General features: G+C 50.6%; 3 protein-coding genes across 6 annotated transcripts in view; 2 read left to right on the forward strand and 1 right to left on the reverse strand.

The window, feature by feature from the left end:
• RPRD1B (regulation of nuclear pre-mRNA domain containing 1B) overlaps window positions 1–18,976 on the forward strand; it is a 91,359-nt gene extending 72,383 nt beyond the window's left edge. Inside the window, exon 7 of the mRNA XM_074406511.1 lies at window positions 18,774–18,976. Coding sequence (XP_074262612.1) covers window positions 18,774–18,842 — 69 coding nt within the window. The 3' untranslated portion in view covers window positions 18,843–18,976. The remainder of the gene's footprint in view (window positions 1–18,773) is intronic.
• Window positions 8,020–8,570, forward strand: LOC120367894 (large ribosomal subunit protein uL24-like). Its single transcript, XM_039479631.2, has one exon. It carries the CDS (start codon window positions 8,072–8,074, stop codon window positions 8,507–8,509), a length of 438 nt encoding a protein of 145 aa, XP_039335565.2. The 5' UTR covers window positions 8,020–8,071; the 3' UTR covers window positions 8,510–8,570.
• Window positions 18,977–19,961: 985 nt separating the features above from the next.
• The window catches only part of TGM2 (transglutaminase 2), a 37,666-nt gene continuing 31,177 nt past the window's right edge, over window positions 19,962–26,450 (reverse strand). For 3 of the 4 annotated variants that reach the window (XR_012519351.1, XR_012519352.1, XR_012519350.1), the window contains one exon: window positions 23,773–23,861. Coding sequence is in view for 1 of the 4 variants with exons in the window: in XM_003936370.3 (XP_003936419.2) it covers window positions 21,745–21,895; window positions 22,640–22,776; window positions 23,701–23,861 (449 nt within the window). In the remaining 3 variants the exon portion in view is untranslated. Of the gene's footprint in view, window positions 21,896–22,639; window positions 22,777–23,700; window positions 23,862–26,450 lie in introns of those variants that run through there. The other variant, XM_003936370.3, reaches the window with a different exon arrangement.

Raw genomic sequence — 26,450 nt, forward strand, 5'->3', positions numbered from 1 at the left:
TGTGGTGAGCCGAGAACGCGCCATTGCACTCCAGCCTGGGTAACAAGAGCGAAACTCCGTCTCAAAAAAAAAAAAAAAAAAAATACAAAAATTAGCCAGGTGTGGTGGGTGCCGGTAATCCTGGCTACTTAGGAGGCTGAGGCAGGAGAATCTCTTGAACCCAAGAGATGGAGGTTGCAGTGAGCCGAGATCGTGCCATTCTACTCCAGCCTAGGTGACAGATCAAGACTCTGTCAAAAAGAAGAAGGAGGAGGAGGAGGAGGAGGAAGGAGGAGGAGGAGGAGGAGGAGGAGGAGGAGGAGGAGGAGGAGGAGGAGGAGGAGGAGGAGGAGGAGGAAGAAAGAAAGAAGAAGAAGAACGCATCAACCACAGAACAGGAAAAGACATTTCCAGGAGAGGTGATATACCCAGCACAGGCACGCTGTTATGCAACCACACGAGGGCCAGCAGGGATGCCTGCCTTTCCCAACAACTTTACTGTCTGCCCCCTTACAAGAGAGTTTGCCCATCTCCAGATTAATGTGGGATGCACTTCAGCCCAGCAGAGCCCATGATGGCTTCTGAGTGATGGGGCTCTGAATTAATGAGGTTTCTGTGTATTTCCTAACATGTGCTCTTTCAAACTCTCAGATGCTTAGGTTGGGCAGTTCTCTTCTCCTTGGCCCGGGCGCCCACTGTGTCACTGTGGCCTGTCCAATCTGCATCCGGGCTCAAAGCCAGTTTACATGCATTCTGCTTCCCTGGATAGGATCGCTGTGACATCGCTACCCTGGAGGATTTGTTTCTACTTCAATTAAATCAGATTAGTCCACTCACATGTTCTTGTCTTGGGCAAAGAGCTCCGAATTTGGAACCCAGTTGAAGTCCTAACTCTATCACTGCACAACTGAGTGACTTGCGACAAATCACTTCTTGCCATGAGGCTGACGTATCAGGAAGGCTTAAGCATTTCCAGATCTTCCTGGATGCCTCCTCCCCGTGTTTAACATGAAGCACCGCAGTGAGAGGCACTGAGACACTTGCAGGCAGCAGCTCCAGACCCCAGCGGTCCGAGTTCAAGTCTGAAACTCATGACCTAATCTGCTCCTTGGCCAAGTGACTTCACTTCCCGGTGTCTTGGTTTCATCATCTGTACACTGGGAAGGATAATCATAGGCTCTGTCTCATAAGGTTATGGGGACTTCACGAACTGCTATTGCCCAAAGCAAGCTACATGTCTGCCAAATCAATACAAGTTGTTTGCTGATACAGAACAATCTGTGCGAACTCAGAGAGTGAGAGCCTGAGACGGCACAGCTGAACCCAATCTGGAGGTCTCGGAATATGAACTGCGTCCTTTTAAGGTCACAGCTGTTGTAAGAAAATGCTGGAAAAGGACCCTGGCCAATTGCAGGAAAGTGGCCAGGCCTCAAAGCCCAGTCCTTTCAGGAAGAAGTGGATAATGGGGAAGAGTTTAGCCTCTGGGGAAAGAAAAAGCAAGAACAGTGGAGTTCAATGGCTGTGGGTGAAAATAGGGCATAAAAATGGTTCTTGCCTTGAGGATAAAGCTGGGGCAAAAGACGGATGTCCCAGTGGGGAGGGCTTCTGCCCCGTGACCAGGAAGACACCTTGCCCCAACCGAGGCTGGCTGACCCTTCTCCGCTGGGGTGCAGTAAGGAGCTTCTTGGTTAAAGTGCAGATGGGATGAGATGAAGCATAGAAGACCCCTTCCAGATCCAACAGTCCGACTAGCATTTCTGTTGGCTTTGAGATTGGACTGCTGATAAGTGTGCTAGGAACAAAGTGATTGCTATTTTAACATTCCAAACTTTGAAGCTTGCCAGGAACTTACAAAGAGTGTCTGCCCAGATTTCCCAGGCCGCCTCCTGATGAAGTGCTCAGTGGCCTGACATCACCATGAGACCGTCCCTGCTTCTTCCCAGGGATTTTGACACAGGGATGGTGATGACAGCTCCTGGCAAGGTCAGGAGTCATATCTGCCTGGCCTGTCATGGAAAAGCAATTTATCTGAGAGCTCATTGCTTAAGAACCCAAAGTAGGTAGGACCTCCAGACCCTCTTTTGATATTTGCTGTGGTTGCCTTTGAAACCTCAAAAAGGCCATCCACACCCGGTCCCTAGTTTACCCAGAGGGCAGTGGTGTCCTGGACTTCATCCGAATGGCCTGGAAGTCTGTAAAGTCATCCTTAGTGGTAGTTTTCTTGTCTCCTCAGCTAAAACAAGCACGGAGAGTTCTGGTTATGAGGCAATAAAGTGTATTAGGCTCTGGGATTACATTATAGCGTGACCTGTTAGACACGGTTTCAGATACGCCATGGTTGCAGTCAAGCTCTCCCCATCACCGTCTTTGTGGCCGACAGTGGAACTGGGTGTGAACTCCTGGTCCCTGGAGGCAGCAAACGAAGCCTGTGCAGCCACTTATCTGGGAAGTACGTTATAGAGGGGATTCTGCAAACTCAAAGAGAGGAGGGGCTGCAAACTCCGATGCCTGCAAAGGCTGAGAAGGCAGTGAGGAAGAGGGAATTTGGCCCGCCTGGACAGGAGAGACAGGCGGTGTGCCTGCCTCCGCGACCCGCCACGGCCCCGTTCAGCCAGGTGGCAGCACGCTGGATTTCAAGGCCAGATTGTCTGATTTTTCTAACAGGAAGCTGAAAACTTGATTTGTATGTAAGAATCTCTCGAATTTAAATGTTGGAAACTAATTTGGATCTTTTTGGAACATGAGTTGGTTACTTTTCTTTTTTTTTTTTGAGACGGAGTCTTGCTCTTGTTACCCAGGCTGGAGTGCAGTGGCACCATCTCAGTTCACCACAACCTCCGCCTCCTGGGTTCAAGCGATTCTCCCTCCTCAGCTTCCCAAATAGCTGGGATTACGGGCACCCGCCACCACGCCCGGCTCATTTTTGTATTTCTAGTAGAGACTGGCTTTCGCTATGTTGGCCAGGCTGGTCTCGAACTCCTGACCTTGTGATCCTCTTGCCTCGGCCTCCCGATGTGCTGGGATTACAGGTGTGAGCCCCCGCGCCCGACCCAGTGTGCCACTTTTGCAAGCAGAGTTACTCTCCGCTGAGCATCTGGGGCAGGAGTCTGCGTAGCTGTCCGCGGTCTCAGTAGGAACCCGTTGTTCTGAGAAGAATCTGGTAGCCTTGGGTCAGAGCCTGTAGCTTTCTTCAAGTTCATCCTGGCTTGTCACCTGTAGCCTTGTGTGGAGACACTGGCCTGACGGTGAAGGGGCCTTGGTTCTGGTTGCAGCCCTGCCACTGATGGATGACCTGTGTGACCTCAGGAAAGTCTCTGTCTCTCTCTGGCCTCAGTTACCCCTTCTGGAATTAGCCTAGAGTGTCTCTGGCCCCTGCCAGCTCCACCACTCTAGGCCTCCACCTGGGAGAAACCCAAAGTGGAGAGTTTTCCAAGGCAGAGCTGGCTCTAGATTTGGGGTGAATGATTTTTTTTTTCCCCTTTCCTTCCCTCCTATTTTTTTTTTTTTTTAATTGAGGAGACAAGGTCTCACTCTAGCCCAGGCTAGAGTGCAGTGGTGTGATTATAACCCATTGTGACCACCAACTGCTGGGCTCTAGCAGTCCTCTGGCCTTGGCTTCCTGAGTAGCTGGGACTACAGGTGTGCACCACCATGCCCAGCTAATTTTCAAATTTTTTTGTAGAGATGGGGTCTTCCTATGTTGCCCAGGCTGGTCTCAAACTCTTGCCCTCAAGCAGTTTTCCTGCCTCGGCCTCTCAAAGTGTTGAGATTATGGGCTTGAGCCACAGCACCCGGCATATTTTCTAGGCTGATGGTGCATCTTTAGGCATTTCCAAAACTGAGCAAATAACTTACCAGAAAGGAGGCTTCCCAGTGGCTTCCAGCCTTTGTGCCAATGGGGCCTATTAGCATGTGTCAAATGCCATTGGTGAAGGTTAGGTGGTGACAGAAGGCAAATGGGGCGTGTGACTGATGGAAAACAGCAGGTGAGGGTCACCCCAGAGGCCCGGCTTCTCAGCTCTGTCCTCGCTGACTGCAGCCTGGGTAGTCCTTCCTGTCTCTGGGCCTCAGTTTCCTCTTCTGAAAATGAAAGAATAAGTTTGGCTGGATGGTTTCTGAGTCCCCTTTGAGTCCTGGAGTTCTGTGATTCTAAGAAATTTATGTTTCAAAGTTGTAATTGTATCATCTACACAAGGACTTAAATTTCTTTTCAATTCCACAGATGTTTCTCCTTCCTTCCTTCCTTCTTTCCTTCCTTCCTTCCTTCCCTCCCTCCCTCCCTCCTTCCTTCCTCTTTCTTTTTCTCTCTCTCTCCCCTTCTTTCTTTCTCTTTCCCCTCCTCTCCTTTTCTTTCTCTTTCTTTTCTTCCTTCTCACTCTGTCATCCGGGCTGCAGTGGCACGATCATAGTTCACTGTAACCCGGAACTCATACAGATGATCTTGGAGATGGATCTTCTAGGCCTGCCCACAGGTAGTGAGTGAGTTAGGAATTTGATTCTCCCCCAGCCAAGCCTGAAGATGCCCATCACCAAGCCCAACACTGATGGCAGCCTCATGAAAATCCTTGAGTCAGAACCACCCAGCAAAGCCATAGAAACGGAGAAACCGCTGTTCGTTCCAGCTGCTAAGTTTTGGGGTTATTAGTTTGGCAGCAATGAGTAAAGTGCAGCCACCAGCTGAGCCCTTGGGACTGGGCTGGGAAGGGAGGGGTTAACCCCAGAGCCAAGACTTCAGGTGGGCAGCAAGGTTAATGCCTCCAGCGTGGGGGACCTTTCATTACAGAGTTACCCAGTGGTTCAGCCAACGTTTGAGTCTGCTGCCAGCGGGGCCTCAGCCTTCCTGTGGCGCCTGTCAGGGCAGGGGTATTCTGTTTTGTGGGGTGGGGGAGACATTATGGAAACTGACAGATTTATTAGCAGCTTTGCCTCCCTGCTTCTGCCCTTGATGCACCAGCTGCGGGTAGAGCCGGCACAGCTGATCGGCCGTGTCCCTGGCAGGGGTCAGGGCTCCCTCAACTCCTCAGCTCCTGGCCCTGGGCCTGCTGTGTGGTGTCCACAGGTTTAGGGGTGCTGAGGAGCTCCCTTAAACCCCAGGGACTGCTGAAAAACCAGGCCCACATGCAAGGCGCACCTCCTGGGTGATATGGCCCTGCCATTGCCATCTCATTTCATCCTCATGGTAACCGTTTCAAAGAGGGCGTGCCCACCAGCCCCATAGCTGCTGGAGGAAACTGAGGCCCGGGGTGTGCAGCTGGAAAGCACAGGGCACTCTGACCGCAGGGTCTGCCTGATCATCCACTCTGCCTCCTTAGCTCCACCATGGGGAGCATGATGGATATGGGGCTTTGGTGGTTTGGGGGTGTTGCTTCGAGGAAGAAGGGGGGACAGTTAAGGAGGCAGGGCTCCTGAACCCCCTACTGCCCGCTCCACCGAAAGCATCTCTGCTACCCTGTGCTGTGCCATTAGGGGATCACGTACAGTTCTGCTTGGAAGATAGAGTTATAAAACCAAAACCCAAACCAAACTCAACCAGGTCACACGGCGTTTCACAAATGTGTGGTCTGAACACAGAATGTCCAGCCCCAAGTCCTCATACCATGTGACCTGAGGAGCCAGTAATAGCCCCTCTCTCCTGGGGATTTATGGAGAATTCAGTGAAGTCAAACGGGCGAAGCCCAGAACACAAAGCCAGGCGTGCAGTGGATGCTGAGTGTAGCGGTGGTGGTATTTTCAAGGAGGGATTTGCTTTCCTAAGAGTGGCCTGTGGTGTGGAGACAGCATCTCTCTAGGCCACAGGGTGCCTTTGGAGGCTTCTAACAGAGTGACCCCCCTCAAGTCTGTGTGTGTGTGGAGAGGCCTCCAGCCCAATGCCCACCACACGCCCGAGCTGTGCTCTCTGCCAGAAAACTTGAAATAGGAAGATAAGCCTCATGGGGCAGGGTTAGGGGAAAGGGAAGAGAAATAACCGTTGTGGGTTTTCTCTGAAAGCAGAGCCTAGGGGAGGTTGAATGGACAGTGATAAGATTAGGGATTGAGGTGGAGCCATAAATCCTGGCTCATTATCCCCCGAGGACCAGAGGGATCAGGTTGACTTTAAGAGGAGCCAAAGGAAAGAAGAAAGGCTGAGGTCCAGCATGGGGAAGGACCAGCCTCTGCCTCTGAGTCCAAGTTCTTTCTCTGGCACCCTGGAGGCAGCCCATCCCGTCCTTGCATGAACGCTTCCAGTAACAGGGAACTCACTGACGTGTGCAGTAGCCTCTTCTCGCAAGGTTCATCTCTGGATGTTCAAAAGAGCTTCCTGGCTGCCAAGTGCCAGCCTTCCCCCAGAAACTTCATTTGATAATTCGGCCAGTCTCTGGACACCTACCATGTGCCCTGCCCTCATGAGGAGGGAGCAGTATAGCATTGAGGAAGACAGAGTCTCTCCTCTCAAGGAGCTTAGGTTCAGCCGCAGGAAGGCAGATATTATACAGTGACATCATGTAATGCCAGGTAATAATAAGTGCTATGACAAAAATTAAAATAAAGTGGCATGACATGGTGATTACCCTTGATAGGGTGGATGTGGGAAGTAAAAGTTCCTCTTCAAAGTTTCCTTTCTTGTTAAATTATGAATCCTAAGTGTGTTAGTAACTCTTTGTTAAGCCCTATCCTATGTAGCTGTTAAACATGCCATGCTTACAGGCATGTAGTACATTCTGTGTCCTTACCTTTGCCTACCAGATGAGAAGAAAACAAAGCACACAAAAAATCTATATTCTATGTCCTTGTACTTTAACCAAGATATCTGTGCTGGACGTGCTCACGAGCATGTCCCAGCTCACGGTCTATGCCCCTTATCTGTTTAAAAAAGTTTTAAGTTGTTAGCCAATCACGTTTTAGTTTAGAGTGTGAGGTCTGGCTCCAGCCAATGGAGATCAGACACAGCAGTAATGACAAGCCCAAATGCTTAAGGGATGAATATGTCTGCTTTTCCTTGTACTCTAGTGGCAAGATGGCTAACAAGGGTACCCTTTCTGCAATGCAGGAAGTAAAATTTGCTTTGCTGAGAGATTGTTTGTCTCAGTGCTAGTTTATCTTCATGACATCCAACATGTTTCCAACAGTGGACGAGGACAGGCCTGAGACATCTAAGTGCAGGCATGAATGACAAGAAGAAACTAGCTGTGGCAGACTGTATCTTCCAAAGATGGCTTCAACAATAGTGTCCATCACACCCGCTCTTATGCAATGTGATTCACCACTTCTTCAGCAAGACATAGAGTCTATTTCTGCAGCCTTGATTCTCGGTGGGACCTGTGATGGCTTTGACCAATAGAATCAGGCCAGAGTGATGCTGTGATTTCCGTATGTAACTTTTATCTACTACAGTAGCTTTTGCTCTTGGGTTCTTGCGACTGTTTTTTAGATCACATCCTCTTGGAATCCAGCTGCCATGCTGGGAGAATTCTAAGCCACATGGAGTGGCCAACTGTGTAACTGAGCTCTCGGGTTTTTTGTGCCATTTCTCTTTAACTGATCTTCAGGAACCTTCATCTTTTAACTGGAGCATTTGGTCTTTTGATATTTAATATAATTTATCAATGTATATGGGTGCAAATCTGTTAGCTTATTTTGTGATTCCTCCTCTCCCCTCCCTTCCCCTCTCCTTCCTCCCTCCCCTCCCTCCCTTCCCCTCTCCTGCCTCCTTTTCCCTCCCTTCCCTTCCCTTCCCCTCCCTTCACCTCCCTCCCTTCCACTCCCCTCCCTTCCCCTTCCCTTCCCTTCTCTTCCCTCCTGTCCCCTCCCCTACCCTACCCTTCCTTCCTTCCTTCCCTCCCTTCATCCCTCTCTCCCTTCCTTCCTTCTCTCCCCTCCCTCCCTTCCTCCCTCCCTCCCTTCCTCCCTTCCTCTCTTCCTTCCTTCTTTCTTTCTTCCTTCCCCCCTCTTCCCTTCTCCCTTTCTTCCTTCCCATTTTGGATTAATTGTTTTTTCATTCTATTTCCCCTCTCTACTAGTTTGGGGACTCTGCACTGTTTTTATTCTTTTAATGTTATCATTGAAATTACAACATGAATATTTGGCGGCCATCAACTAAGCGGGAGCTGCCAAAATGAAGTTCAATCCCTTTGTCACTTCCGACCGAAGCAAGAATCGCAAAAGGCATTTCAATGCACCTTCCCACATTCGCAGGAAGGTTATGTCCTCCCCTCTTTCCAAAGAGCTGAGACAGACGTACAACGTGCGATCCATGCCCATCCGAAAGGATGATGAAGTTCAGGTTGTACGAGGACACTATAAAGGTCAGCAGATTGGCAAAGTAGTCCAGGTTTACAGGAAGAAATACGTAATCTACATTGAACAGGTGCAGCGGGAAAAGGCTAATGGCACAACTGTCCATGTAGGCATTCACCCCAGCAAGGTGGTTATCACTAGGCTAAAACTGGACAAAGACCGCAAAAAGATCCTTGAACGGAAAGCCAAATCTCGCCAAGTAGGAAAGGAAAAGGGCAAATACAAGGAAGAAACAATTGAGAAGATGCAGGAATAAAGGAATCTTGTATACAAGCTTTGATTAAAACTTGAAACGAGGAAAAAAAAAAAAAAAGAAATTACAACATGAATATTTAACTTACTGAAGTCTAAATATAATCAGTACCATTGTTCTTCTTCCAGGCCTTAGAACACTGCTACTCTAATTTGACATATATGCCATATAGTTTTGGTGTTTTCTAATTATTTTTTTTTTAAAGATAAACTCTACAAGACATTAGTGTTATTGTTTTATATAGTCAATGCTCAACTAGACTCGCAGGTGTATTGATCAGTTTCTTTGTTCTTCACTTCTCCTTTCATCTCAAGCCTTCTGTCAGGGTTCATATTCCTTCTACATAAAGTATACACTTCAACAAATTTCAACAAGCAGAATGTGCTCTATTCTTTTTTGTCTGAGCATGCCTTTATTTAATCCTTATTCTTGAAGTACATGATGATGAGCATGGAATGTTAGTTGGGTAGTCAGTTTCTTTCAGCACATTGAAGGCATCATGCTACTATCACCTAGCTCTGTTGTTGCTATTTAGAAGTCTTCATCACTCTGTCATTTCTTTGAAGGTTATTTTTCTTATTTTCTGGTTGCTTGTTAGATCTTTCTCTTGTGTGTGATGTTTTTCTGCTTTCTGTGATGCCTAGACACAGATTTATTCTTATCACTTTCCTTGAGATTTTTTGTAATTTTTGAATTTGTGGATTAGTTCCTCTCATCAGTTTTGGAAAGTTCTCTGTCATTATTTCTTCAGTTAGTGTGTCTGCCCCATTTTCTCTCTTGTATTTTTCTGAAACTGCTATTATTACTGTTGGCTTATTTTGTGATTCCTCCCCTCCCCTCCCCTTCTTCCCCTCCCCTCCCTTCCATTCCTCTCCCTTTCCCCTTCCATGAAAAAAAAATGTCAGATTTTTTTCAGCCTCTCTTCCATGTCTCCCAACTTCTCTTTTATGTTTTACAACTGTCTACTTCTCTGTACTATATTCTGGATCATTTATCTTCTGCCTCACTCATTTTTTCTTTAGCTCTGTTTAAACTTCTATCAAACCCAACTATCGACTTCTATGTTTCAGTTATTGCGTTTTTCATTTTTAGAAGTTCTATTCGGGTTTCTCTGTATTTTTTAATTATTAAAATTGTTGTAAAATATATGTAACATAAAGCTTATCATTTTTGTCATTTTAAAGTATGCAGTTCAGTGGTACTAAATACATTCATAATGTTGTGCAACCATCGCTATTTGGTTCTAATTCTGCTGGTACTTTTCATGGTTTCTGTTCCCAGTAGATATTTGTAAGGCTACATGCCTTCCTTCCTGCAGTTCCCCATCTAGATTGCTAATCCTCACTTATCTGTACCCCTCCTCCCAAATCTGGAGGTACATCTCTCCCCCTTTTAAAACCTTTGGCTGGACAGTCATGGTAGAAACTAAAGCCATCATCATTTAATCATTTTGTGTTTACTCAAAAACAAAGAAACAAACAAACTTCTATTAAGTGCTAGGTTATTCTCTAGGGCTAGCAATAATTAATCAAGCCTGAAACCTTCCATTGACGACCTGTTTCCTGGGGGGAAGCTGGTGTGAGATAAAGGACATTTAGAATGAATTCCCATACCTTCTTTGAGTGCCAACTGTGTGCTGGTCACATTGCTGGATTCTGAGTATGCAGGAAGTAAGATACAATCTCCCAAAGTTGATAGTAGAGTAGCAGAGATGAAATGGGTCCTTAAGTAATCATGTAAAACGTCATAAATGCCAGGCACATGATAGGTGCCTTTTAAATAATCTCTGAGTGGATGATGGTGAATTGATTGGAACGTATTAAGGAAATCTGTAATGGCATTTGAGTCAGGCCTTAGAAATGTGTTATTTTTGGACACCACAGACATAGGAGAAGGTAGGGGCAGCTCAAGTAGGAAAACAGCATGAATAAGGCATGGAGTGTCTTTTTATTTTAAACTGCTCTATCGAGATATAATTCACATACCACAGACTCCCCCTGTCTAAAGTGTACAATTCAGTGGTTTTAAGTATATTTAAGAGTTGTGTGACCATCACCATAATTTAATTTTAGAACATTTTCATCATCCTAAAAGAAAATTGATCATTAAGTCATTCCTTATCCTCCTGCCCCTCCCATCACCACAGGCATAAGCAACCACTAATCTACCTTCTATCTGTTTATTTATTCTGAACATTTCATATAAATGAAATTGTACAATATGTGGTCTTTTGTGACTGGAATTTTTCATTTAGGAGTGACGTTTTCAAGTTTCATCCGTGTTGTAGCATGTGTCAGTACTTTATTCCTTTTCATTGCAGACTAATATTCCATTGCATGAATATACTGTATTTGTTTACTCGTTTATTGACTCAATTCAAAGAATGGATGTTTACTATCATCCACTGATAGATGCTTGGGTTGTTTCTACTTTTTGGCTTCCAGGAATATTTGTGCCCCACTTTTATGTGGGCGTATGTGTTTTATTCTGTAATTCCACCAGGAATGGAATTGATAGGAAAAATGGCAGCTCTACGTTTAACTTTTTGAAGAACTGCCAAGCTGTTTGCCAAGGCGGCGGCACGATTTGATGTTTCCAGAGCAGCGTATGAAGGTTTTAACTTTTCCACCTCCTCGCCCACACTTTTTATTATCTGTCTTATGGATCATAGCATCTGCTGGGGTGAAGTGGCAGCTATTTGTGGTTTTGATTTTCATCTCTCAGTGGCTAATGATGTTGAGCAGGAGCACTTTTTCATGGGCTTGTTAGCCATTTGTATAGCTTTTTTTTTTTGAGACAAAGTCTTGCTCTGTCGCCCAGGCTAGAGTGCAATGCCGCAATCTTGGCTCACTGCAAACTCCGCCTCCTTGGTTCAAACGATTCTCCTGCCTCAGCCTCCTGGGTAGCTGGTATTACAGGCCCCCGCCACCACACCCAGCCAATTTTTGTAGTTTTGGTACAGACAGGGTTTTGCCGTGTTGGCCAGGCTAGTTTCGAACTCCTGACCTCAGGTGATCCACCCGCCTCGGCCTCCCAAAGTGCTGGGACTATAGGCATGAGCCACTGAGCCCGGCCCATTTGTATAACTTGTATGGAGAAATGCCTATTCAAATCCTTTCTTCATTTATTTTGTGGGGGGAAGGGGACAAGGTATCTGTCTGTCACCCAGGCTGGAGTGCAGTAGTGCCATCATAGCTTACTGCAGCCTCCAACTCCTGGGCTCAAGCAATCCTCCTTCCTCAGCCTCCAGAGTAACTGTGACTATTATGTGCCACCAGGTCCGGCTAATTTTTTTTTTTTTTGGTAGAAATGGGGTCTTGCTATATTGCCCAGGCTGGTCTTAAACTCCTGGCCTCAAGACATCCTCCTGCCTCAGCCTCTTAAAGCACTGAAATTACAGGCATGCGCCACTGCACCCAGGCTATTTACCTTCCTATTGCTGAATTATAAGGGTTCTTTATATATCCTGGATGCTAAACTCAGATACATAATTTGCAAATGTTTCCCCCATCCCATGGCTTGTCTTTTCACTTTCTTTATGACATTCTATGAAATGGAAAAGTGTTAAACTTTTATGAAGTCCAGTTTATCAGTCTTCTCCTTTATTACCAATGCTTTTGGTGTTACAGCTTACGTTCTGTTTTGTAATGTGAGCGAGTTCCATGGGCGTGTTCAGTCTGTGGAAACTCATCAGGCCGTTATAATTTGTGTACTTTTCTTGCCTGGACAACTTCAAAAGCCAGTTGTAGAAAACAGGACTGGTAATAACTGCAGCTTCCTCTGTGGAGTCATCGTGAGGACTGGATGGGCGAATGCACACAGTGCTTAGCACAGAGCCGGCCACTGCTTAGCGCCGAACGTGGGAGCAAACTTGTTACTGGACTTATTGTTAAAATCCAGCTCTGTCCCTTGTTGGGCGGTGATCACGGCCCTAAGTCCCTTCACCTCGTTGGGCCTCACTTTCCTCATCTGTAAAATAGGTTAGCACCATCCACGTCGCCAGGGCCACCAGGGCTCTCTGTGAAACAAGATGCGACATCATCAAGCTTGAAGTCCACCTCTAAGAGGGCCTCACAGAAGCTTGCATTCATGAAACAGGGAAGAGGAAAAAGAAAAATCAGACTCATGATTGAAGAGAGACAAATTGCCGGTGCAGTGGTGATTGGGTGGCTGCCACCAGCTGGGTGTGGGGCGGCCCCTCTGAGTTTCCACAAGCAGGGTTGGCCAGGGAAGGAATGAAGGGGGAGTTGGCTGAGAGAGAGAGAGACTTGTCTTCCAGGGAGAGTGGGGCCTGGTGGTGCCAGGGCACTCAGCTTGGGCTGGGCTGGTGTACAGTCTTGGCTTTAGGCCTGGCTGGGCAAAAGTTGACTGACTCTCGGTGTGGAACAATCAGAAACCAGTCCTCCCTCTAGCCCCTGATAGCTCCTGACATCCCCATTGATGGCCCCTCTTTGTTTGTTTGTTGGTTTGTTTTTTGAGACAGGGTCTCGCTCTGTACACCAGCCCGGCCCAAGCTGAGTGCCCTGGTACCACCAGGCCCCACTTCCCCTGGAAGACAAGTCTCTCTTTCTCAGCAAACTCCCCCTTCATTTCTTCCCTGGCCAACTCTGCTTGTGGAAACTCTGAGGGGCCATCCCACACCCAGCTCATGGCCAGACTGGAGTGCGGTGGCATGATCTTGGCTCACTGCAACTTCCATCTCCCGGGTTTAAGCAATTCTCCTGCCTCAGCCTCCCAAGTAGCTGGGACTACAGGCACACGCCACCACACCCAGCTAATTTTTGTATTTTTAGTAGAGACAGGGTTTTGCCATGTTGGCCAGGATGATCTTGAGCTCCTGACCTCATGATCTGCCTGCCTTGGCCTCCCAGAGTTTTGGGATTACAGGCGTGAGCCACCATACCCGGCCTGTTGTTGTTTTTGAGATGAAGTCTTGTTGTGTTGCCCAGGCTGGAGTGCAGTAGCACGATCTTGGCTCACTGCAACCTCCACCTCTGGGTTCAAACAATTCTCCTGCCTCAGCCAAGATAGTGGCAGGACTTTCCTCCACAGCTGGGAGGAGAGAGGAACTGGAGCGGCCACGCCGGAACACAATTTGCAGCCCCCGAATCTTCTAACACAGAACATTCATCTCTCTCTGTGAGGCGGCACCTCCCCTCATGGATGTTTACCCAACAGAAATGAGCCCGTATGTCCCCCAAAAGACACATGCAAGAAAATTCGTGGCAGCTTTTCCCCCAAATATCCCAAAGCTGAAAACAACCCCCAAATGCAGCGCTTGCTGAATGGATATGGAAGCTGTGATATTGTCATTCAAAGGGCCACTTAGGAACGAGAAGGAACACAGCGCAGCCTCATGCAGCAACGCGGCTGAATCTTCAAACACGTTAAGTAAAAGATGCCAGACACTGGCCGGGCGTGGTGGCTCACACCCGTAATCCCAGCACTTTGGGAGGCTGAGGCAGGCAGATCACAAAATACAAAAATTAGCCCGGCATGGTGGCGTGTGCCTGTAATCCCAGCTACGCGGCAAGCTGAGGCATGAGAATCGCTTGAACCCAGGAGGCTGAGTTTGCAGTGAGCCGAGACGGCGCCATTGCACTCCAGCCTGGGCAACAGAGCAAGACTCAGTCTCAGAACAAAACAAGATAAAAGATGAAAGAAAATGATAAATACAAAACTGAGTACAAAAGTAAATATTTATAAAGAATGTGAAATGAAATCACCACAAATTGCTGGAGACTTTCAAGTTTCGATTCCTTTCTTCTGAGCGTTTTTGAGCCTGTTTCCCAGAAACGTGCGCATTCAAATGCTTCCTGACAGCAACCTGGATCCCTGCCCTGTGTGAACACTGCCCAGCTCCCTGGGATTCCTGGTACGGGGCCCTGCAGATGAGTCTCCCTGAGGCTTAAATGTCATCAGCTTCTCAGGAAGTCGCCTCTGCCTGGTGCTCACCTCAGGCCCCTACCTGACTCCCCAGCCCCAGCTCACAAACTCCCCCACCTACTTCTCCCTCACCTTTCCTCACTCACAGACTCCCCAGCTCACAAACACCCCCACCTACTTCTCCCCCCTTTCCTGGGCTCACAAACTCCCCAGCTCGGAAACTCCCCCACCTATTTCTCCCCGCTTTCCTGGGCTCACAGACTCCCCAGCTCACAAACTCTCCCACCTACCCCTCACCCTTTCCTGGACTGACTCTTCCTCCCCAGGCTCTCAGCTTCCATAGGAGCTTCCAGAGAGGCCTTCTCTGACTCCCTTGTCTAGGATGTTCTCCGTTTGTAAGTCCCCAGCCTGTGACCAATGACAACAGAGCAGGAGGTTAGAGCAATTCCTGTGGACGTCGCTTGCCTGGTAGGCCTCCCAGCTCCATCAGTTTTCTAGTTTTGTGATGTTGGGCCTGTCCCATAACGTCTCTGGGCCTCCGTTTCTTCCTCTGTAGAATATCCCTAATATGAAAATCCAAAATTTGAAACGCTCCAAAATGAAACTGTTTGACTGGCATAATGAATGACTTTTTGGCATGAAACTCTGGCTTTTTCACTGACATGATGCTGAAAGGCAATGTTCATTGGAGTATTTTGAATTTCAGATTTTTGGATTAAGCATGCTGAACTTAAGTATAATGCAAATATATGAAAATATGCTAAAAACCCACATCCAAAAGTCTTCTAGTCCCGAGCATTTGGGATAAGGGCAACTCCGCTGTGAAGCTGGCTCTGCCTCAGAGGGCGAAGTGAGGGCCCGGTTCGCTCATGCACGTGCTGCCCGTGAGAGGGCGCCCGGCTCTTCTAGTCGTGGCAATGGCCCCGTGACTCTGAGCCCTAGTCCCCCCTCCTGCATGCCCGCTTCACACTGGTGGTCTGCTGGAATGCTCTGTGGGGCAGGTCTGTCCCCGGGGCCTCATACAGCACCTGGCCCATGTGGGGGGCAAAAAAAGATGTTGAATGAATGAGTCCGTCTCTTCTGTGTATCTCAGATGTACCTAGGTGTCTCCAAGCCACAGCCCATGTCTGTGTCCAGGCCATGCCCTCTTATCTGGAATTAGCAGCCACTTACTCCCCGCTCACCCAGTAACAGGCACTGGTTAAATAAATAAGCCTCAGTCACCCTCGCTGATCTCACCAATCTCTTGACTGGAGGCCAGAGTTCCTGCTGGCCTCCACTTCCATATCATTTTACAGCTTACAAGACCTGTTCCCTTTCACAGTCTAGTCCCAGGCTTGGGTAACAGGGCAGCGACTGGGCGCTCCAGTGTGTCAGAGGCGTGCTGACTGGCTTCCTGAGAATCACGAAACAAGAGAGATGGGGGATGGCGCACTTGCCCGAGACCCTGGGGTGGGGCAGCCTCACTCTTGGAGCTGGAGCCGGAGCCTCTCTTAGCCCTTCCCGTGAGCACCACAGGCTGACCACATTGTGGGCACTTGGGTTTGTTCAAGATGAGTGAAAGAGGGCAGGCTTAGGCTCAGCCCTTGGCTCTGGGACTGTGGGCATGCCCTTGACCCCTGGTGCCTCGGTTTCCACATCTGTAAATGGAGTTAACTTACTGAGTAAAGGCAGATTTCCTCAGTAAATCTGTTTCAACCAGCCCAGCTAATTTTTTATATTTTTTGTAGACATGAGGTTTCACCATGTTGCCCAGGCTGGTCTCAAACTCCAGAACTCAAGTGATCCTCCCACCTCAGCCTCTCACAGTGCTGAGATCACAGCCGTGAGCCACTGCACCGGGCCTCACAGTCTTATTTTTCACATATGAAGCCCCTTGTGTAAGGCTCACAATTTCCCTAGGAGGATGTCCTACTGGAACCCCCATCTCCCAGAAAAAGGTACTGAGGGGACTCCAGACCTGAGTTGCCCGAGGCACCTGACCTCAGGCTTGCCCTCAGAAACACCCTGTGTGCCCCGAGAAGGCCCTGCATAGCGCCCGGCGTGGAGTGTGACTCAAAAACGCCGCTTCCCTTTTCTCCATGCCTTTGAACTCGCAGAACCCTTGAGTACTGTAGTTCTTAAAACTCACATTGAAGTATACCATGCGTACAAACAGCAGGCGGTTGACGCAGCTTCGCAAGCTGAATGTCCGTGTTTACCCAGCACCCGGATGAAGAAAATCAAACCCATCCCAGGGTCCCACAGCCCCCCAGGCTGCCTTCGATCGCTCTCCCACAGGGGAAGCCCCCTCGCGGGTGTCAGTGAACTCCACTTGGGTGGAACCGCGTCGCCCTGTGCGTCTGCCTCTCTTGCTCCACATTGTGCCCGTGACCTTCACGGACCGGTTGTCACCATAGAGCCTGCGTTCTCAAGGCTGTGTGCACCATCATTTTTTCTTCACTTTTGCTTCCGTGATGGGTCCCTCTGGCCTTTCCCCTTTGAAATGGAACACAGGGTTTCTCCGACTCCCGATGTGTCTCTGCGCCTCTGCCCAGGCCTGCTGGGGAGGCAGGTGGGGAGGCTGGGGGAGTGTGTGTTCTGTCTCAGTGCCAGTCCCAAGTAAACGTGCTTCTAGGAGGCCGTGGCTTGGCTTTCCACCCTCTCCTGCTCCTTCCCAGACTCCATCAACGGTCTGCTGTTCTGGGCTTGGCTTGAGGCCGAGGGGTGAGCTGGCGGGCATCCTAGGTAAACAAAGGCGGCGGAAGAAAAGAAAGTCTTTTAGGGGTGGGAGGATGGACCCGATCAGAAGCCCTCTCCATGAGGACTGTCAGAGCTTGTGTGGGGCCCCTGCCCTGGGAGCCTGGAACATGGTAGGGGGGTAGGGTGCACGTAGAAGCTGGGCCTTCTCTAGACTAGGCCCTGTTCTGGGGAGGGCAGCTGCCTGGGTTCACATCCCGGCGCTGCAGCTTACCGGCTGTGTGACTTTGGGCAAACTGCTTAACCTTTCTATGCCTCTGTATTTTAATCTGTAAAATGGAGACAGTAAATAACTCGACGCAGGTAAGGACTTCCGACCTACAGTCAACGCTGGCTGTTAGGACGACAGATAACTAGGCTGAGAGGTGACTGGGTCCCGGATGTGCATGATTGTACTGAACCTGCACATCAGTCATGGGAGTGGACACCATGCCGTCACCATTTGACAAGGAAGTGGAGGCACAGAGAGGCTGACAATCTGCTTGAAGCCACACTGTGAGTCTGTGGCAGAGGCAGCTCTGATCCAGAGTCCAGGCGCTGGCACCAGGCTATGAGCAGAGCTTGGGTGACCTGGCAGCCCTGACCTGCCGGGGTGGTGCCCAGCACTGCCCTTGTCTGGCCCAGACTCAGCCTGGACATGGGGCTTGAGGAGCAGAGCCTCAGGCCCATTTTCTCTGTCTATAAAATGGACATATGCGCCCAAAGGGTCAGTATCCTTCCCCTTCCTGGGTTCCTGGAGTGAGGCAAGCTTGGGGGCTGCTCAGGGAGGCCTCTGCACCTGCCTAGTGTTAGAAGAGCTGGCTGGAGCAGCCTTGCCCCTGCTCTGTGGCTGGGAGGCCGTCAGGCCTGGGAGCCAAAGTTGGCAGCCCTTGTCAGGACTGTGCCCTGACCCTGCCCTCGGGGTGCTCCAGAACAGGGGACAGGCACAGAAACAGCTATTCCCAACTTAGGCTGCGAGTATCCAGTACCCTAAAGGGCTGGGGAGACCCAGAGGTCAAAGCAGTTGGCTGCAGTCCAGGAAGTCTTCACAGGGGAGGCCTCTTTGGAGCAGGCTTTTGCAGGTTGAGTAAGAGTTCATTAGGTAGAGAGGATAGTAAAGGCGATAGTAAAAGTCTCAACTACTCCCTCCCTGCCCTGGCTTGCCCTCTCTGTATTTCACGGAGCTGAAAGCTGGAATATGACATTTCCAGAGCCAGTTGCCAGCTGGTTTCTGGTTCAGATCTGCCAGTGGGAAGGAGGCCTGAGGAGGGGAGATGCCAGCCGGCCTCTGACTGCAGCCTCGGGTGGCTTCTGCAGGCTCCGTATTTTCCAGCAGCTAGGCTGGTTCTAGGGCTGCTGGGCACCAGCTCGTGGGCTTTGCAGCAGCTTCCTAATTTCTGGGTCACACTCCTTCTCCCGTCTGCTCCTCCACCCCTTTGGATACTTCTGGAATGGACTTCCTCTGTGAACTCCCTCTCTTCCTGAAATAGTAGTAGTGTGGTTTCTGTTTTCCAGCCAGTGAGTCACTCATACAATTCTCCAGCCACCAGCCAGCACCAGACTGTAGAGTCAAAGGAACAGAAGGATTCGGCCCCCAGAGCGCATGATGTCGTGTTTTTATTTTGGTTTATTGTTTTTATGTGCATGTCATGTCTTTCGACAGGAGTTCCCCGAGGGTGGGGACTATCCCCATCATCTATTCATTCAACAGACATTCATGAGTAGGGAATGAGATGAATGACCAAGTCCCCACATCCATGGAATCGCAGTCTGGACCTGCTTCATCTGATACTAGCCAGACTGGCTACTGAGCGCTTGAAATGCAACGTTCGAATTGAGACGGGCTGTCAGTGTAAAATACACACCACGTTTCAAAGATTGAATATGAAAATAAGAAAGTCAAACATCTTACTAATAATTCTTATATCGATTATGTGTTGAAATAATGTTTTGGATATGTTGGATTAACTAAAATACATTATTAAAGCTAATTCCACCTATTGCGTTTTACTCTTTTCAGTGTGGTCATTAGAAAATTCTAAATTCCATATATGGCTTGCAATTGTAGCTCATGTTTTATTTCTTTTGGACAGCACAGGCCTTGGGGGAGCTGAGTTGGAAAACACCGATTTACCAATTCGTTGTCCCTGCCTGGAGGGCTTCAGAGAGGATAGAGAAGGGGATAGATAGGCCAATGTGAAAGTAAAATTTACTGTGAGAAATGTTTGAAGTGGCCCATATTCCAGGACTCTGGGGGCCTGAAAAGAAATCAGGAAAGGCTTCACCCAAGAGGTGACTTGGGTGTTAAACATTATAGGATGAGTAGGAGTTTGCCAAACAGAAAAAGGAGAGGAGGGGCATTCCAGGCTCAGGGAAGTACATGTGCAAAAGCCAAGAGGTGGGCAACTGCACGGGGTATTCTGGGGATGCAGGAAGTGAAGTGTGGCCCTCAAACAGATTGTTGGTGGAAGGGGCCAGGGATGGAGCCAGACTGTGTAGGGCAGGCGTCCCCAAACTACGGCGCGGGCCGCACGCGGCCCCCTGAGGCCATTTATCCGCCCCCCCCCCCCCCCGCCGCCGCACTTCAGGAAGGGGCGCCTCTTTCATTGGTGGTCAGTGAGAGGAGCACAGTATGTGGCGGCCCTCCAACGGTCTGAGGGACAGTGAACTGGCCCCCTGTGTAAAAAGTTTGGGGACGCCTGGCGTAGGACCTTGAATGCCAGTAAAATTTAAACCCAGGGACAGGGCTGAGGCTCAGGAAAGACTTTTAAGCAGGAGGTGGGGGTCCAGGTGTGAGCCATCTCACCTACCCATCTGCCTCCAAACTCTTAAAGGACCAGACCAGACCTGGTTTGAATGTGAAAAATAAACTATTTTATTTCAATGTTTGTTCCTTGCAGTCCAGAAGCGCATCTGCTACCTGCTTGGAACCCAAAAGCTTTTATAAAACTGTAGAGAAATACGGTTCTATGTATAGAGAAAATCTACATTCTGATTCATGGTGTGACTCCTCCCTGTGCAAAGCAGAAAGTTTAAATGCAACAGCGTGATTCTCTCCAAGTCCTTCTCTGGGATTTGGGGGGCCCTGGAGGCTGTGACCTCACCTCCAATAGAGAACCCCCACTTCTTCCAGCCTGAGGGAGGCCCAGTCATGTAGAAAGAGCTAGAGGTAAAATCAAAGCTGACAACTCATGGGCTCCCCAGCTTCCTCAGGGGCAGGGGCTGTGTTTGGGGGCCCTCGCCCTGCAGAGAAGGGGCAGCTGGGTGCCAGCCTTGTTGGTTAGTGGCCAGCACTGGCAGTGAAGGCTCTTGGGAAGCGTAGGCATTGCAGCGGGCAGGCTCATTGCAGCGGGCAGGGTAGGGCGGCGGGGGTGGGGGCGATGTCCAGGACTCTTCTCCCCTACAACTAGGATCTGAAGGGTAGTCCCCGGGCACAGGAGGGGACCAGGACAGGTCTGGGGAGAGAAGGTAGTCACAGTCATGGTTTCACTCTCAGAAACATCCTGGGCCTGTGCTCTAAGGCTTTGTGGAGCAGGGAATGGACCTTGTGGTTATTTATGCAAGGCCGTGCCATGCAAAAGCATTGCAAGCATGGAGTGGACCCCTGGAGATGAGCTGGTTTAATCGCTCCTCTGACCAAGGAGGAAACCGAGGCCCGGAGAGGGGAAGGCAGTGCCTGGCCAGACATGGGGCCTGAACCCAGCCCAGGGCTCTGACTCCCAGTTCGCCAGTTCCTTCCCCACCTTCTTGTCTCAACTGAACCTTTTTTATTTTTTTGTCAGGTCCCAGACAGCCTCTCTGACAGTCTCAGGTCGGGCTACAGTTATCAATGGAGCAGTGGACTCAGAGTCAGAGGCCCTGACTCTGTTCTTGGGCCTTCACATTACCCAGCCTTGCTAATAATCACGAGGCCACTGGTGCGGAGGCGGCCGCTCCCCTCTCCAAGCCTCAGTCTCCTCATCCTGTAAGCAGCTCCCACAACAGTTTCCCATGGTGATTAAATGGGTTGGCGGCCCCATGAGCCCCAGCAAAAGTGTCGGAGGCACCCAGCACATAGTAGGTGCTTCACAATGGTGAGGTTGAGGGGAAGGGCTATTAAGCTGGGGCTGCTGGGATATGGAGGGGACCTTGGGCCTATTGCTGTCCCCACCCAGCTCTGGCTGTCCCGAGGGCCCCTGGGGCTGGGTGGAAGAGGTACAGGGTGCAGTCAGGGAGCTGGATTTCCTGATCCAGCCAAGGGGCACGTTGCCCCTTTTTTGGCCACTTTAAGGGGCTATGGAGTAGATCAAACAATATGGCGGGCGGCCAATGGCTTTCCAAAGTGCCTCTGGGCAGAATAGAGAATGTGGGTCTTTCCTCTCTCACCCCGGCCCCAGTCAGCCAAGGTCAGGGCTCCCACTGCTTCTGGCACAGAGCATTCCTCACAGCTAAGGGGGTGAGTGGGGACCCACAGGATCGGGGGCTTAGATGGGCCAGGAGCACATTCAATCCCTAAGAGCCCCCACAGGCTGCTCACCCTGCTCTGGGGTCTGGGGTGGAAGAAGGGACATATTTTGCTCATTAGCTTGGGATGAAGACCGGGATCAAGGTGGGTGCTCTCAGCAGGCTGACGTGGGGCTGGGGACAGGGGTCCCTTAGGCAGGGCCAATGATCACATTCCGGAAGCCCTTCACAGCCTTCAGCTTGTCGCTCTCGAAGTTCACCACCAGTTTGTGGCGGCCCACGTGGAGCGGCAGCAGGTCCACCCTCACCTTGACTTCCTCCCCTGGCTCCACGGGGTCTGGGCTGCAGTGAGAGAGCGGGTGGTGAGCGAAGGGGCCTCAGGCCTGGTTCCCCCCTGCTGGGGTCCAGCCAGGAAGACACGCAGCTTCCGAGGCCCAGCACAATGTCTCCATGAATTCGAGCTAATGCTGACAATCACCAATGGGCCTCATTCTCGGCCCTCTGCGGGGCCTGGACAATCCACCCTCCTAGAGTGTACAGTGCGTGTGCACACGTGTGTTTGTGTGCATAAAAGCGGATGGTGCATTTGAGGGTACAAGTGGGTGTGCTCAGGTAGCCAAGTGTGTGAAAATCCATGGAGCTGTACACAGGTGATCTGTGCTTTTTACCGTATATAACTTATATCACAGTAAAAAAGTCAAAAATAAGAAGTATGTGCTCATATGTATGTGTGCAGCTAGGTATCTATGAGGAAACACACATGTGTGCACGCACATGTGTGGACATTCGGAGGGCAGGTGCCTGTGTATGTGAGGATGCGTGTGTCGGCAGGTGAGTGCCTAGTGACGGATGATGTCACTGTGGAGGTCTGTGCAGATCTGAGCATGGGAGGTGTCAGCATTGAGAGAGGATGTGACGGTGGGAACTCTGGCCCCAGGGTGTCTGGGAGGGACACTGGGTGCAGGTGCGTGTGGGAGATGAGAGGAGTGGGTCTCGGTCAGGGCTTGGGGCCTAAGGAGAGTCCCTACCCCCACTGGTATCTGCCCTCTTCCCCCATGCCCCGAAGCTAGAGCAGCCAGCACTTACATCTCCACCGTCTTCTGCTCCTCGGTCAGGCCGGCCCCCTCCACAGTGAAGGTGCAGCCTGCCAGGGACACAGTGAGCGGGTTCCGCAGGGACACCTCGGCCACCAACTTGCGTTTCTGTTTGGGCTCCCCGAGGATCTGGAAGAGGGCATAGGGCAGATGTCAGGGGCAGGTGGGATCTGGGCTGGGCCGTCTATATTTGCGGCAGTTTGGCCCAATGTTTGCTAAACAAAGCTGTTCTCAGCTCTGTCACAATCACCCCCGACCTCTGTGCCTCAGTTTCTTCATCTGGAAAACACGGATTGTGTCACCTGCCCCGGTCTCCTGCATGGAGCAGCAGTGAGGCTCCACGTGACCCAGGGGATGTCCAAAGTGCCTCCCTTGTCCCAGCGTCTGGAGGGGAAAGATCACAGGCTTTTGGGCCCGGCTGATCTCTGCCTATTCCTCACTGTGTGACCTCAGGAAGTTACTCCCCATTCTACACACCTTGGTTTCTTTATGGAGAGAAATGCCGGGCTGAGGGTTCTTGGGAGGATTCACTGAGCTAATATGTGCGAGTTTCCATATCTATGTGTTTCCTGTTGATATGCTTTTAATTCTTACAACCCCCCTCAGTGCTATTATTAACCCCATATTACAGATGAATAAACTGAGGTACAGAGGGGCAAAGTCACCTGCCCAGGGCTGCCCTGGTACAAATTCAGGCAGTGACACTCTAGTCTGTGCCCTTCTCTCCCCCACCCCTCTCTGCCCCACCAGTGCCCAGTGCCTGGGGGCTCCAGCCTTAGTAGCATAGCATTTTAAGGATTGATGATTCTAAGATCTCCAAGTTCCATGACCCTATCACTCTGGGATTTTTCGATTCACTCCTAGAGGCTACCAGTTCCCAGTTCTCTAGGCTTCATGATGCTTTTCTTCGATGAGGCTTGGATTCGAGGATCATTAAGGCACCAGAGGTCTGGAGCTTGCAGGGATGCAGGTGGGGGGGTGGGGGTGGGGATCTGCCCTCTCCCCAGTGCCGAGCTGTCCTGGGACCCTGCCCCTTGCCCAGCTTGTCCTTACCCGGATCTTGATCTCTGGATTCTCCAGGTAGAGGTCCCTCTCTGCCAGCAGGTAGCTGTTGGTAGCTTGCTCCATCAGGAGGCCCCGCACCTTGATGAGGTTGGACTCCGTGAGGCAGTCACAGTACTTCTCATAGAGGATGCGAAGAGGAATGCTCTTCTCTGCAGCGGGGAGAAAGGAGGGCGCTCACGATGCAGAATTACCCCTCCACCTCTCCTCTTGCAACTCCAACAGGCACAGAGAGAGGAAGGAATGTGCCTGAGGTCACACAGCGGAGGAATGGCTGGGTGGATCCCAGAACTCCTCACTGTGGCTCCAGGGTTCCGAGGGAGGAGCTGGAGAATGGATGCAGAACAGTGGGTAGAGGACGCGCTTGGGCTCCCACAGACCTGGGTTCTAATCCTGCCTTTGCCTCTTCTGACCCTGTGCCAGCCATCCCACCTCCCAGCTCCTGGATGTTTGGATCTGTGTGGCACAGGTGCACATAAGGCTGTGAGAGGATTCGCTCAGCGAGTGTCCCGGAACAGCCTGGTGCATGCAGGACCCAGGGCATGTGAGCCGCAGCCTCTTCATCCTGGGGAGGATCGGAGCCGACATCTGCTCCTGCACCTGGCCCTGCACCTCACACGGCGGTCTCCAGCTTCACCTTCATGACAACCCTAAAAGGCTTGTACTTGTATTACCACCCAACTTACAGATGAGAAAACTGAGGCTCAGGCAGGTGAAATAGCATTGTCCTATGTCACACAGCTGCTATGGGCTGTGCAGGCATCTGAGCTAATAATCTAGATCTTAGAGGCCAACAGCATGACCCACACTCACTGAAGAATGCCTCTCAGGGACGGAAGGTCACTTCCCTCCACGAGGCTTGTGAGACTGTACCCATTGCACAGATGAAGAATCACCTCTGCCAGTAAGTGCTCAGACTGGGAGACTTGGCCTCTGGCCCTGCCTGGCCACTCACCGGCTGTGTGAGCCAGGGGAGATGACCTCCCCTCTCTGTTCCCCTGCTTCCTCTGTGTTCCCCCGATCTTACCACCTGCTGGACAGAGCTAAAGTCAAGGGTCACTGCAGAGCACAAGCTCACAGTGATGAGGGGATGAGAAGGAGGCAGGACCGAACCCACCACCAAAGGGGCAGTTTTTACCCCCATGTTTCTGAAAAGAGCACCGAGGCCGAAGGGCCTTAGCCATTTAGCATTTTAAGGAGTCATGTAGTTCAGCATTTAAGGAAACAGACTGGGGGTCTGTTTGTAGGAGGCAGGAAGGAACAGTAAATTAATACAAGTAGGTGTGTGCCGTGGCTCATGCCTGCAATCCCAGCACTTCGGGAGGCTGGGGCAGGAGGACTGCTTGAGCCCAGGAGTTTGAGGCCAGCCTGGGCAACAGAGTGAGACCCTGTCTCGAGAAGAAGAAAATACAAGCAAAATCATGCATATTCAATTCTGGCCAGATCCAGTGATGTGCTGTGGACTGAGTTTCAGGCCTGTGCCTGCTGCTGAAGAGAGAGATTGGCAAGGCTTGGGATGCCAGAGCAAGTTAGCATCCTCGGAGACTTGCCAGGAGGTCGCCTGAAGGACTGAGACCCGAGGAGACAGTCGTTTCTCACTGTGGGATTAAAGTTCAGGCTTTGACCGTGAACACCGGCGGTCCGCATCCCCCTCTTTGGAAAACGCTGCCCTGGCCTACCCAGCCCTTTGACTTTTCGTTCCCCGGGGGGATCTGCTCCAACTTCTGATCAGATGATATCAACTAGGGAAGAAAACCAAACTTTTGTGCCAAAAACGACAAAAGAGAGTGAGAATTACTAGGTCAGGACCTGGTGGTGCAGAGTGGAAACTCTGGCTCTGCAGGAAAGAAGGAAAACATTGTCCTCCAGGATCTTGGAGGATGTGGCCCAACTGTTGACTCTTCCTGGAGGTGGAGTCCTGGGCAGGGCTGGACCTTTGAAAGTCTCCGTCCACAGGCCAGTGGCCATGGCCTTGGCCTTGGGCCAGATGCTAGAGGAAACGTGTGTGGTCGGGTCTCAATCATTCCTTAGACAATTTGCCCTGTTCTAGAAGGTTATTCTGGGGATAGTCACCGAGGCCACATTGGCTACATTTATATGACCCACCTGGAGGGGTGAGGGAAGAGAGAGCATGAAATCGGGAGGCAGGAAGGGGAAGAGAGAGAAGCAGCAGAAAAAGGAGGTGCGGTGGGGGCAACTGGATTCCTTTCAGCTGTCCAGGGCCTGGCTTCCTGTCCACCAGCACACGGAAATTCCCCAGATCTTATCATCAAAGAATAACAAGCAACTCACCCACGGCATGGGGGCTTGGAGGGAACCCATCGCAGCTTGAGCTTAGCATCGGAGGTTCAGACAGGGCGTCTTGGACCAGCCCCGCTTTTCAGCCAGAGCCCAACGCCCAGGACCTCTGCCCTTGCTTTCCCTCCCGCTCCCTGAAGGCTACGCCTCCAGTGGGTCTCCAGCAGGAGGGACCCCCCTCTGTGGTGAGCACATTCCTGGGAGGATGAGAAAAGCCAGCCAGCATATTTGGCTGATGCCACCGCAGAACAATGCTCTGAGTGTCCCGATGGTGTCTGGGAGGCGAGGGCTGACCCCACAGAGGCCTGGGGGTGAAGCGAGTTTGGTGCATCTGGCCCAGGCCTGGGGTTCACCTCATGCCACTCGTTCTAGGAGAGACGCTATCTCCCCTTGGAGCAGCTCTGAGCACGAGAAGGAGCTGGTGGGTGTGCATCGAACGATGG

The sequence above is a fragment of the Saimiri boliviensis genome, chromosome 9 (assembly GCF_048565385.1).
Source record: "Saimiri boliviensis isolate mSaiBol1 chromosome 9, mSaiBol1.pri, whole genome shotgun sequence".
NCBI lineage: Eukaryota > Metazoa > Chordata > Mammalia > Primates > Cebidae > Saimiri > Saimiri boliviensis.

What these genes read in the sequence shown, in the direction of transcription:
- LOC120367894 (XM_039479631.2), top strand. Translation starts at nt 8,072, where the DNA reads ATGAAGTTCAATCCCTTTGTCACTTCCGACCGAAGCAAGAATCGCAAA.